At 32.1% G+C, this 14,099-nt stretch overlaps 1 protein-coding gene across 3 annotated transcripts in view; it reads left to right on the top strand.

Moving 5' to 3' along the window:
* LOC129940048 (homeotic protein ultrabithorax-like) overlaps positions 1-14,099 on the top strand; it is a 215,830-nt gene that overhangs the window by 21,133 nt on the left and 180,598 nt on the right. The window contains exon 2 of one of the 3 annotated variants that reach the window (XM_056048271.1): positions 10,294-10,338. The exons of the other annotated variants lie outside the window; for them this stretch is intronic. Within the exon in view, the coding sequence (XP_055904246.1) occupies positions 10,294-10,338 (45 nt within the window). The remainder of the gene's footprint in view (positions 1-10,293; positions 10,339-14,099) is intronic. 3 annotated transcript variants of the gene reach the window in all.

The following is a 14,099-nucleotide window of genomic DNA, read 5'->3' as shown; positions in this document are numbered from 1 at the left end:
GCAAAATTGCACACTGTGCGTCGTCTTCGGTGGTGGTTTGGTGGTGGTACTGGTAGCTTCTTGGTTTTCATTTCTTTTTTATTTGCTTACCTTGTTGTTGTTGTAATAAATGTGAGAAATTTTTAATTTATAAGTTTCTCGTGCTATCGGCGATGATCTTATGCGCTTGGATGGATGATGGGTTATACACCGAAGAAGAGAAACTGAGCAATAATACTCATATATGTACCTATACGTATTTCCAGCTGAATTCACGTTACATATATAAACAACTTTTGAATTTTATAAATCAACCAAAAACTATGAAATCGATCTTCAAAATTATTCAAAACAAGTGGAAAAATTTTAAAATTAGTTCCTATTAGTCAAAACATACAGAATGGCACTTATGCGTTTAAGACCAGATACAAATAAAATGTTGCCTAAATTCCAGCGTGATACAAGCTTTAAATCATTGTCTTTCAGGCTTTTAAGTCATTATCGATAAAAATACCCATAAATCTTAATTCGATATTTTTTTTCTGTCTTATATTCAATTCTTCGGATCGCGATCTCTTATAGCAGCCTCACTCTGATGGTGGTACAAATTCCTTGTTTATTCATCCTTTTGCCATCTAGAGTGGGTCTGCTTATATCTCTTTTTTTTATTTTTCCTTAAGGAGATGAAAATAAGAACAAGACAAGAAATTTCGGGAATTACATCATGATGAATTAGTTTCGCATTAATTTATTGCAAATTAGTCGTGCCCAATGCCCACACACAAATAAACCTCAACACCGTTTAACTGCCCATAACTCGCATCAGCTCAGTCTCTATATGGCCGAGGTAAGGTACCCACCTTTTTTTGGCTTTAAGTGACCTTGAAAAGTGACCAACACAAAAAAAAACCGTCGATAACTTGTCAAGATTTAAGATACTTATTTTCATGTTGGGATTGACGTACAGGTATTTCGTTTTTTCTTAAATTCAAAATAACATGTACCAAAGGTACCTGTCAATAATGGCAAATAACATCATCACAATTGAATCACGTTATGCAATTATAATGAGGACATAAATATATTTTTGGTGTTTTATCCCAAAATTTATGAATGCACAATGCTGTACATTTATATAATGCTAATTGTTTTGTGTTATTGTATTTTAAAATTGAGGGTAGGCACGTACATCAGTAAAAGATGAGACATGTCATAAAATTTATGTACACACACACATATAATAGACTGATGACCATAAAGTTGAGACAATTGTGTGTGAACATAATCATAATGTGTTCAAAATGTGTCTAAAATTTTTCACACACAAAAACTCAAGGACACGTCCGTCCCAATCGTGCTCATGTCCATCAACATAATAAAGATATAGTTCTGTATACTCAAAATGTACCTACTGCAATAAATGACATTAAAATTACGAGTTATTATACCAAGTGTCATTTCGGAATGAGGTTTTTAAAGAATTATAAGAGATTTGAACAATTTATGTGCATAAGAATTTATTTTTAAAATACAGTTTTCAAACAACATTTTCAAATTACATAATGTTAAAGCCAAGATTTTTGCAATGATTTCAAAAGGCCTTATTTGGTATTCCTTTAACGCCTTTAAAAAATACAATAACAAAATATACCAAACATTTTCAAAACCAACTAACAAAATTAGGCTTAACTTAAAGAACACTGTTAAATATTTTAGGGAGCAAAAAAAGTCAAAACTATCCTTAAAATATATTTTCTATAATCCTGTTTTTTTTTTGTTTTAATTGATTTAGAATATTTCCAAAAACATCTTGTAGTTATTTTTAAAAAAGATCTAAAACTATGTTTGATACCATTTTTAATGTTCTTACCAGTCTTTCAAAATTTGTCGGCCTTTTTCAAATCTATTTTATGTATTTTGTATTTTGTATCTTGTACTTTTTTTAAAAAGATCTAAGAATATATTTGATACCATTTATTTGTATTTATTTTATTTTAAATTTATTTTATGTATTTTTTATTTTTTTTAACTTCCCACACGAAGTTATTGTAATCGCTCTGATTTGTCGAATTGAAATTTTGACGTTTCTCGTTTCAAAGTCTCTACAAATTTTTGGAAAGATTAAATTTTCAGTTTTCTAACAAAAAATTAAAATGTAAAAAAAAAATGACTTAAAGTTGTAAAAAATTAATTTTCAACTCAAATATATTTTCAAAAATTTTAAATTTACCTTCAAACTGATTTTATCTTCTGAAAAATATTGTTTTCAACAAAAAATGGAATTAACTTTTTTTTACAAAAAATAAAACCTAAAAAAACATTACCCAAAATTGGTAAAAATTGATTTTCGACTCAAATATCTACTTCAAAAAATATTGGCTTTAAACTATTTTCATCCTATAGAAAATAAAGTTTTTTTTGCTAAAAATTAATATTCGATTCTCGATATCTCGTAAATAAAGAAAGGTGTTGAATTCGAAATGATTTCATTCTGTGCTAAATATTTATTGTTAACGTAAAATATTGTTCTTAAAAATAAATCTAATTTGTATTTGTTTATAAAGAGTTTTCAATTGGCGCGGGTAGATTTTGGCACCCCGTGGCGGCCATTTTGTTTTGGTTACATCTGTCAAATATTTTGTATATTGTTCAGTTATTGCCAAATGATCACTGCAAGTTACACTATTAAACAGCACGTCCAAATGATAAAACTTTATTATCAAAATGAGTGTTCGTTAATGCAAACGTCGCATTGATTGCGCCCATTTTACGGCACACGTGGAAGCCATTCACAGTCGACTCGTCAACGTTTGGTGGCAAAAGTAAACAATCAGCCAACACCAGCACGTTCAAGTAACGCAAGATCGGCCGAGAAAATCGCCGTGGTACGTGAAAGCGTTTAGCAGAACCCGATTCAGTCGATTCCTCGCTGTGCACAAGAACTCGGCCATTTCTAGATGTCAACTTTTCGAATTTTGTGTCGTGATTTGGGCCTACACCCGTACAAGATCCAACTTGAGGATACATTTCATAGCCATAGACAACGCCTTTGTTTGCTAAATAGGCTTCGAATCGTTTGGATCGTTTGAAAGAGAATATCAATTTTTTTTTCGAAAAATCATCTTTAGTAAGGAGGCGCATTTTTGGATGAACGGCTATGTTAACAAGCAAAATTGGCGTTATATGCGTCAATATCAACTCACGGGAGGTGCACCAGGTGATGATCCTCAAAAAGTTACCGTTTGGTGTGGAATTTGGGCCGCCGCGACGGCGTAATTAGTCCGTACTTTTTTCGAAAACGACGTTAGTGAGGCAGTCACTGTCAACAGCGAGCACTAAATAACGATGATAACTAGTTTCTTATGGCCCAAATTGAACCAAATGGACCTAGACGACATGTGGTTCCAGCAAGACGGGGGCGCTATGAACAAACGCCATTCCATTTCAACAACTACCCGCCCTTATTAAAAAAAACCTATATATACAAATGAATTCTCGTCAAATCCCGTATTTGTTTTTACTTAACAAAAATTGACACTAAAATATTTATACTGCTTTTAAAATTTCACACAAATTCAGTTTAAATAAAAAATTAATATAAATTAAAAAAGCTTCCAAAAAAAAACATAGCGTCATTTTCTAAAAAATGTTGCTTTTTGTATTGATTTGTTTAAAATTATAAAACACTTGTTTTTAAGTTCTTGAAATTCCAAATATTATTCTTATTTTTAAATATTAATTTTGATTTAAAACTAATTTTTGCCTTAAAGATTATTTTAATAATTATTAAAGAGTTCTTAAAAAATTTAACCCCGATTCAATGTAAAAGAAAAATGGTGGCCTGCTTGTTTGAGTTTCTAGCAAAGTTATTCGTTTAAATACCAAATATTCAAACATTTTCAATATTTCTACTTCTTGAAGATCAAACAAACACACTTTTAAGGTATCACTACCTTTTTTTTTCAGTGTATACCACCTTGATAAATTATTATCTTATTTTTTTGTCTGTCTCTGATTTCTCTACAGATTCGTAAACCGAAATTGTGTGTCACATATAATTTACATAAATCATTATTCAATTTTGCAGACATATTTTGGCCCAAATATTTTCTTAATACCCAAAGTAAGTCCCACTCTCTAAAAAACAAACAAAACACTCAGAAACACTCCAACAACTGAATCACTAACTTAGAAAAACTGGAAGTAGTCTCTAAAGTATAAAATTAAGTGTAGGTATAGATGATATGCGATGCGTGTATATGTATCGAAAATGTTCATGAATTAAATAAAACAAAAAGAAACACAAAATAACCATCAGATGCATATCGACCACCAATGAATTTATTAATAATAAATAAATCAAAATTAAAATCAGATTTTCCCGATGGCTTCACTGTGTTGTGGATAGTGTGTTGTATATCGTAGGGAACGGATATTCAAAATTCAGACGGACGGACAGACGCGATGCGGCGTAACGACAAACTACTACATACGTACAGTTTGAGTATACGGTAACTATAGAATACGGGTGATTTGTTGTTTTATAATGTTCTCATGGCGCACTCACTCGAATGGCCAAAAATGACAGATTTTATACTTTATAACGTGTGGTGGCTGGAATTTTGTTTTCATTTTTTATTAAATACTTTTTATTTTTTTTTAATTTTTATTCGGTGTTATGATTATAATTATTTTTGTATTTATAAATTTCGGCCAGACTCATATTCCCACTTTCGCTAACTCCCTCATGGAAGTTTTGTTTGTAAGCATGTGGTTTTTTGGTTAATATAGTATAGGAATCCTTTGCAACTCTCGGGAAAGTTGGTATCTCTGTGTAGGTATGTAGGTTTGTTTCTACCTCGTTTTTTATTATAAAAAAAAGCAACATATTTTTAGCTCATAATTTGATGAACCGAAAATAATTGGGTCGAACTAAATTACAGTGAACAGTGAAGCCGAGCCATCAGGGTAAAATTAATGGAGTGCGAGGGCTGACATGGGCTTGACAATGTATATGGATATTTTGTTTTTTACTTTTTTTACATGCAATTAAAAAATAAACAGACACAAATGAAAATAAAAAAAAAAATAAAAACCGAAGTCAAAATTGATTTGCATTGTTAATTTATTAGACGGGTTTTTATTTTAGTGTTTATAATATTATTATATTGTTGTTGTTGTTGTTGTTGTTGTTGTTGTTGTTTCTGGCGTTTTTGTATTTTGTTTTCAATAGAAGAATGTTGGTATATTATGCATATAAATATTTTTGTAACGTTTTTGTTGTGACTGGAAGGAATGTTTTAAGTGCATTTTGAAACAAAAAATTCATTTCGATTGCATGTGCTATTTGTAAATTGCGTGTCAACTATAAAAATATGAATGTTTTTAAATGGAAAAATTGTTTTGTTTGAAACATATCAGTATGAACCTGCATAATGTAGGTTCATGTGTGTATTTATGTACATGAAACTTACCAGCTTGTTGACAAAATGTTGTTTTAAATTATGAGACTTTAATGAGACAGCTAACTGAAAAAAAAGTAGTTCTAAACATGGCAAATAATTTAAAAAGATTTACCTTTTAGGTTTTTAGAAACTACACGACAAGACTTTAAAAATACTAACTTTTTCCGTTTATGGCCTTAAAAAATCATAAAATCCTCATTCATTCAATAAATTCGGAAACTGTATAAACAAAAATCAAAATTTTCTTGCTTAAAAATTGTACCAACACATGTATAAATCAGCACTTGCACCTGCACATTGTAAGAAGTGAGAAATATTAAGTCGGGTAAAGCATTCCACATTCGTGTAGTCCGGATTAAGAAAGAATCCCAGTATAGTTGACAGTACATCCGAAATTGGGATCAGGAGTGAACTGATAAGCATTCCTTGATGAACAGGTTGAATTTTGTAAGGGGAGGAATAGTTACATTCATATTTTATTTAGAGAACAATACAAAAATAAAAGGTATGAGAACTTGTGGCGGTGTTCAAGTGAAGTAAAAATCTCGGTAAGAGAACGATCTCCCATCTTTTTAAGAACTCTCTTTTCAATTCTATCCAAAAAACTCAGGTATGCTATTGAGATACCAGCACAAATATGAGAAATATATTCGAGTTTCGGACCAATAAAAGCTTTGTATAACCAGATCAGAAGAAGCCAAAAACTTCTTGCATCGTTGGAGAAAACCGAAACACTCGTTGATGCCAGTACCACTTATGGAAAGTGGCATTGGCCGAGGGTTACGCTTTTGTGAGAGTACACATCATTGAGTTTTCGAAGCATTAAATTCGACGCGGTTTTTGATTTCTCCATGAACAATGCTGTCAAGATCAGAATTGAATGAGCTTATCATACTCTACCGTTGGTAGTCCACATCCGAAGAACAAGGATGAGAATCTAAAAACAAATATGAAAAGCTGAGGGTATTGTCATCAGCGAAACAATGTGAAGGGTAAGAAGTTTCAGAAAAAAAAATAAATTAAATAAATCAGGTGGCTCAACAGTCCGTAGAAAACCAAGGCCTAGTGACTTACAACCCTCAACCATTCCTGTGTGCGAGTAATTGCAGGGATGGAATGGACCTACAGTTTATATGCTGAATCCGAACGGCTAATTTAAGAAAGCACTATTCATATTCTCTTCTTGGAGAATTTGTCAATTCCACACAAGAGGAAGTACCCGTGGAAAAACTTTAGGTGGCACAGGCAGGGATCGAACCCAAGACCTCTCGCATGACAGTCCAAAGCACTTACTATCATGCCATGGGACAAAATATCATTTATAAAAATATGGAAGAGCATCGGAGATAATACGGAGCCCTGGGACACACCAGCATGTATTTTGTGGATATCAGATTTGAACCGGTCCGATACCACTTGCATTCAACGTTCCGAAAGATAATTACCAACAAAACGAAGGAAAATTTCATCAATACCAAATGCACGCATTTTCGATAAGCGCTTGATGCCGAACTCTATCAACAGGTTACTTTCTCCAAAACCATCTAAAAATTTATTCCTCTGTTTGGTGAGATAAACCATGAAGTCACAGGTAGACCTATTGCTACGAAAGCCATACTGACGGTCATTAAGAAGCTTTTTTTCTTCAAGATATTTCTTAAGCTGGAAATTGATCAGTGTTTCCATGAATTTGAAATGAAGAGGCTTAAGTAAAATTGGACGATAATAAGATGGGAGAGGATGATTCGCCTTTTTTATGGACAAGCTAGACAAATCCTTTTTTCGATCCACTCGTAAAGGGACCTGTGGAATAGGACATTATAGAAAAGCTTACCCAGTTGAAGAACACCTCTAAAGAACAATAGCAGGAATAATATCCGGGCAAGTTGATTTGTGTATGTCAAGAACTTTCAGTTTTTGAAAATAGTCTTTGTTTCAATTAAAACTACTTTGACTCTGACTAACTCGGGTGTGTACACACTTTTTTCTCGAATAGTAAACATTTATATCTTCAATTTTTGCTCTTGAACCCAAAATAGGTGTCGCTGAAATGAATCTGCTAAAAAATGTAATACAATTGAAATTTGCAGATATTCTTCATTTCTCCACATTGCCTAAGAAACTTTTTCTATTCCTTTACAAAACTCGCTACACCACTTTCAATTTCTTGAAATGCATTTAACTGCATTTTTTTTCCAACCACTAAAATATGGGTCATTAAAATCAATATTTGTATATTCTTTACAATAAACCTCCAATTTCAGAAGCATAAAATAACATCAATATACAAATAAATCGGTTAATGTTTGTTTTCAATGATATTATTACCATTGAACTACAAACTTATAAAAATTATTTAATATTCAATATATTTATTCGTATATAGATTATATTTGTTTCTGTTTTCATTTTCATACATTTTAAAAATTTTAAAGAGTAAAAATAAAATACATAAATATAAAACAAAAAAAATCTTAAAGAAACTCCTTCATTTAATGTCAATATAATGTTTCCCTAATGACTTTCCATGGGCTATCGCACATTTTCCTCTTTCTCTCATGCACACTGTCCACAGAACCATAACGAATAATTTTTAAAATAGCTTTCCATTCGTATACTTAATCTATATCTATACAGAAATAGATACTCTGTCCATTTTATGGCAGTCATCCTTCTCCTTAGGGAATAAACGATCCGGTCAAGTTTTTGTTGAAAGTGCATCAAGTGTTGTTCTCCCTGAGATAGTCTCCGGATATTGAACTTAACTTTTGAGAAAGATTACGAATTTTTGATAAACTTTACAAGTATAAATGAGATAAAATTATTTACTAAATACTTCTCATTCTCACTTATCAAACCTTAAACCCACGAACTTACTGAAATCTCAAACTATAAATTTAAAATTTAATTTTAATAAAAATTTACAAAAAAGGTAAACATTTATTCAGCCGCATAGTTGGGTGAAGAAAAAAGACAAGGCAGTCGACCACCCTTCCAGTAAAAGTGCAGAGAAAAGTTTCGGGTATGATGGGTGTATATTAAATTTGAGTGTCTAACTGATTTTCACTCCCATAAGGATAGGATAACCCGGCAGCAGAATTGAAAACTGTGTGAAAATTACGTTTACACAAGCATACCATCATCGCTTCAGTATTTAAATACACACGTGTTTTATCGCTGCCATTAAATCATTTGTCGTCCTTTTTTTCACTTTGGTTTTGCCGTCTCTATGAAAATCGCATCCCATAGTCATATAGTCTCGTACTAAATTCTTTCCTATTTTTTCTAAACAAATATTTTTAATTCAACAAAATAATGTTCGTACATCAAAGTTTTGTATCTATTGCCTTGAGTGTAGATTATCTGAATATAAAAATATACAAAGAAAGTATAATTTTTCTACCTCAACCAGGTACATTAAATGTGAAGGTAATCACCACCCGCAAAAAGTGGCGCCCAACGTAGGAAATCCCACGTTCCAACTCTTTTTATTGCATTGCTGCCGCTAGAGTGTCCTTATGTCTGTCCTTATGTCTGTTTTTATATTTTTTTACTTTTTTAGTCTGCTTCTGGGTTAAGGTATGAAAGCGTTTAATGTAAAACGGCATTTAAAGATACTTTGGATGAAAGAGTGCGCTGTGCGATGAGGCTTGGGTGTAAATGTTTTTTGTATAAAATTGACGGTGTTTTTGTTGACTCTGGAGGTACATAGCGTTATTCACAACCAGGACACTATCATCCCACCAAAAAGCAAAGCCCCATCATCATATCGCTGCCACGACCGGCTTGTCCTTCGCCGTCGTACTCGTCCTCGTCATCGCCAGCGCAACAATAAGGTGAGAAAGACAGAGAGCGGTAGCGATAGTGTGTATTATAAGAAACACATTTTTAAGGATACGTTTTGTTGACATGAGTGTTTATTATCTGCCACTGCATCATTTTAATATTGCGGGCTGGGATACTTTCAAGTTCCATGGTCTTTATGGATATACAAAGATAGAAGGGGGATTTCCATACCTATCAGACATATACATAGCATAAAGAAGAACTAAAAAATAAAAATCAGAAAGGTTTCGTTTGCCTTTTACTTTCTTAATGATAGTTTGTTTTGCATTTTTATCTGGATTTTTCTGAAGTAAGGAAATACGGTTTGTAAAAAAAGGACGCCTCTTGGTTTTAGATTTTTTATTTTGCTGCTGCTGTTGCGGTCATAGAAATATACGAGCAAATAGTAATTATGAAATAAACACACATAATAATTGGAGATTAATGGCTTTAGATACGAAACAATGCAGAGGTATCTTTTGCCATGCATGCCATAAGCTGGGTTTTTGCTTTGTTTTCAAAAGACTACAAGGACACACTTGAGGTATGAAAATGTTGTAATATAATATTGATATTGAAAGTTTTATGGCTTTTAAGCGCGTGTCAATGTTGAAATTTACTATAATAAAATCGACTTAAATGAAAACTATTGCAAAGGTTTTCGGATTAAGCAATTTAAATTACAAATTTTATAGGGTTTCAAGTTGTTATCCAGGGTTTTGGTAGATTCTGAGAAACGTGTAGGCTTCATCGTTGAGATGAATTGAGCATCACGTAGCTTTGTATTTTCTAGTTATTGCCCACACTATATTTTAATATGATAACAAGAACAGAAACAATATCACAAGAAAATAAAATGGGGTTCCTCAAGGTAGCATTATTGATCCTATACTTTTAACTTTTATTTTAATTTTATTTATTATTATTTGGCATATAAATTTGTTTTATTTTTTATTTTTCAAAAATGTTATTTTAATTTTTATTTTATTTTATTTTATTTATTTTTTTTCTAAAAAAATTTCAGGTAAGATCAACACCATACAGCAAGAACTTCATAACAGTTACAACGGTAAGAACTGCACCTAATCTAATGAAATCTTTTACAACGTAGATTTTATTTTTTTTTACAAAATTTTTCATATTTGTATCTTTTTATAGTTGATGTAGCCTTAATTAGGTACCTACCTCCTTTTATAATCTTCAATAATTCTCCTTTATAATTAATAATTTTAAATTCGATCAACAAACTATAAAATCCTTTTTTTAAGTATGTATGTATTTACCTACTACCTTGGTAGCTTATAGGATCATACCATCATAGAGTAAATAGTTTGATCTACTGATATTAAAAAGCTATTACATAGTAAAATAATTCTGTTCAGAAGCTGAATTCAAAAGGTATACACCTAACCTACCTAAGGTAAATATAGTGGAGTCGCGTATTTTCAAGCACCTCATTTATTTTTTTAAATAGGTTCTTAATATAAGGTATGATTAGTTTGTTTGTACAAACGTTTTGAAATTCCGTTTTTTTTGTTTGAATGAATACTAATTTTTAAGTTGGATGTAAGAAGGCTTCTTTGTTATAATGGTTTTAGAAAGGCTTCCATGTTAGAAAGGCTTCCATAATAAAAAACAATTTTAAACAAACAAAAACTAAGTAAAGAAAGAGCGTCGCAAGGCATTCCACATTCGCGTAGTACGGGAAGGAATGCAACTTTTTCACTAGAGCATAGTCTCTCTCTCTCAAATCATTTTAAAAGCTCTTTAAATACTGTTCAAGACTCTTAAATAAGTACCTGGAGCACCAGATCAGAGATAAGAGTTATATTCAAGTTTCGGACATATGTATATAGGTTTTGTCGATTGTAGATAGATCAAACGGCGATACAAATTTCTTGCACCGTCTCAAAAAACCTTGACATCTTGCGGCATTTTGGCGATATTGCTCCACAAGAGAAGGTTGCTTATGACCATTCCTAGGATTCCGAGAAGTTCAGTTTTGTTAATGCTAGTGCAACTAATAGATAGTGGCAAAGAGGGTATATCTCGTTTTAAGGATACAAGACAGAAATGGGTTTTCGAAGCATTAAATTCCACAGGGTTTTTTATTCCCGATTGTACAATGCTGCATAAGTCGGAATTTAATGATGTGATCTTATTTTGCTTTTGCAGCTCCACATCCGAAGAAGAAGGTTGTGAGTCTGTAAACGACCATTAAAAAAATAAGAGTGATATCGTCAGCGAAACAATTGATTGGATTAGAAGTTAAGGACAGGAGAACATTGACAGAAACGAAGAAAAGCATCGGGGACAAAACGGAGCCCTGCGGCAGATCAGGATTTTATTTTATGGGTTTCAGACTTGAATCCGTCTAAAACAACTTGAATTGAACGGTTGGGAAGAAAATTTCTAATCCAACGAAGAAGAGATTCGTCAATACCAAAACCACGCGTTTTCGATAAGAGAGCAAGATGATGAAATACCTTTGAAATATCATCAAGTGCAATAATCTTATATCTCTAAAACGATGTAAAGATTTGTTGCTCGGTGACATGAACCATGAGATTACTACTGAACATGCTTAAAATCACTCATAAACTAAAAAAAAGAGGATATTTTGTGATTTTAAGTATCTTGAGGTTGTCAACTTGGAAAATCACAAAAAAATTCAGTTATGTCACACTTACTTATAGTTGTCCGCCTAATATAAAGAAAAAGTTTCTTTTCTATGATCTTTGTGATGTTTCTTTTACAAGTTCATAGGGTATCTTGAATCTCCTCGATAAACAACTGAAAGCTTCTTTAATTGTTTTTTAACATCGTTTGCTCACATTTCATGTTAACTAAATACAGAGTGCACCATCGATCCTACCGGCCACCATCACTCTGCTTCATCACCATCACCAACCGTTCGAAGAAAATGATTGATTTCATGCGGATGGACTCATAGTAAAAGATCGATTTTATTGCCCTCAATGTATCTTCACCTTATTATCTCCTATATATTTTCTGTCTGTTGTGTTCTTTTGTTTCATGTTTATATTTTTTGTTTAACCATACCTACTTGCGTTGGTATCCAAAAGTGGGCTAACATAGCTGACTAAAATTCGAACAAAAAGAAATACATACCTAGGTATTACAAAAAGAAAAAAAAACTCGTCTGATCGGCTCTTGCACACCTCCAGAGTCCACTTCGATCATCATCAGTGCATCAGTGAAGAACCTGAAAAAAACATATCTTTCTGTATATATCTTAAGCTGGTATATCAAGAAAGAGAGCATATTAAGGTTGCGCCATCCGTCAAGCCGCATCTGTAACTTACCATCATCATCCAACGCATCATGCAGATGAATATGGCGATGAAGAATATAAGATACAATATCTTGTTTTTCCTTTTTATTGTTAATTCTGTTATTTTGTATATTTCAATATTTTTGCTGTAGTTTTTTTTTTCTCATCTCTCTCGCTGTAATGATGCGCATCTGAAAATAACTATCTTTTTTTAGTTCTTAAGTTGCCTTTTTTTATTCTTTATATCAAGCAAGGGTTATCAGTGAAAAAGTTTGTATGTTGCATATACCTTACCATCATATCGGAGGCTACCTCTAAGACCCATATCTTAGCAACAAAACTGCAAACAAAAAAATAATAAACAAGAAACAAAATTTTTTAAAACATATAGGTTTATCAAAATTGCTTTTTAAACGGTTTCACCGCCTTAGAAGTATCTTGTGATCTATAGATACTTTTTGTTTCTTCATTTTTTTAAGGTAATTTTTATTTTCAATCGCGTTTATCTTTTTTTTTGTTCTCAATGATGGTCGGTCGGAGTGTGATCGCACATAAACACGTAATAAAAATTATTATTGTATCTACAGGGAAGAAAACATCATCACAGCAACAAAATACAAATTGAAATACGCAAAGGTCATACATAATACGAGAATAAATTTGCGAAAGAAAATCACGTGTAATTTTTATTTTTTTTTTATTTTGTTGCCAAATCTAAATTCTGAAATACCCTCGCATACACAGGCAAAGGAAGGCATAGTTAATTAGTGGTTTTGTGAGATTTTGATGATTTATTAGTTCATAGATATGGCGCGCAGTAGTAAAAAAAAAGATACTGTATCTTTTCCTAGAAATTTAAAGAATATAAATCAATACATTTTGTCGTTCTGCTCTTGCAACATGCTCTACTTGTATATATACAACTAAAAAAGGCCCTTGGTTACTTTTTGTGTAGGAAGTTTTAGGTACTTTTGTATCTTGTATCTGTGAAAAAAAGAAAACAAAAAATATGAAAAACCAACGACATTCATAATTTAAAACCAGGTCAGTAGGTCTGTCTATTCATCTCGCTATCCGTATCCGTATACAGTCATAAAATTCATATAGAGAGAGGAAGCGTAATATCAGATACAAACCTACCTCTACAATGCGACAGTCAAAAGATGAGTCGTTACACTTGTTGTAATTTATTGAAATGGATATAATTCATATTTGCATGGTTTACACACATATTCATAGAAATATACAATTGTATCTTTTATCCTATGGGCAAGTCTAGGTCTATAGGTAAATATTCGAATGCGAAAAGCTTCTCGCAGTTTTTGGTAGAATTTAAAACGATTTGTTGAATATAAGCAAAACGTGGAGAGACGACACGAGTTAAAGAGTGAAAATTCCATACCACATCACAACAAGTTTAAATATAATAAATCATATAGACCAATTGTAAGTGAGCGTGCCTTTTTGTAGGTACATCAGGAATGTCCTTTATTTGAAAGGGGGATATTTTGTATATAACACTGATATGATATGAT

This window comes from Eupeodes corollae, chromosome 1 (genome assembly GCF_945859685.1).
Source record: "Eupeodes corollae chromosome 1, idEupCoro1.1, whole genome shotgun sequence".
Lineage (NCBI taxonomy): Eukaryota > Metazoa > Arthropoda > Insecta > Diptera > Syrphidae > Eupeodes > Eupeodes corollae.
This window is presented reverse-complemented; position numbering and strand designations above follow the sequence as displayed.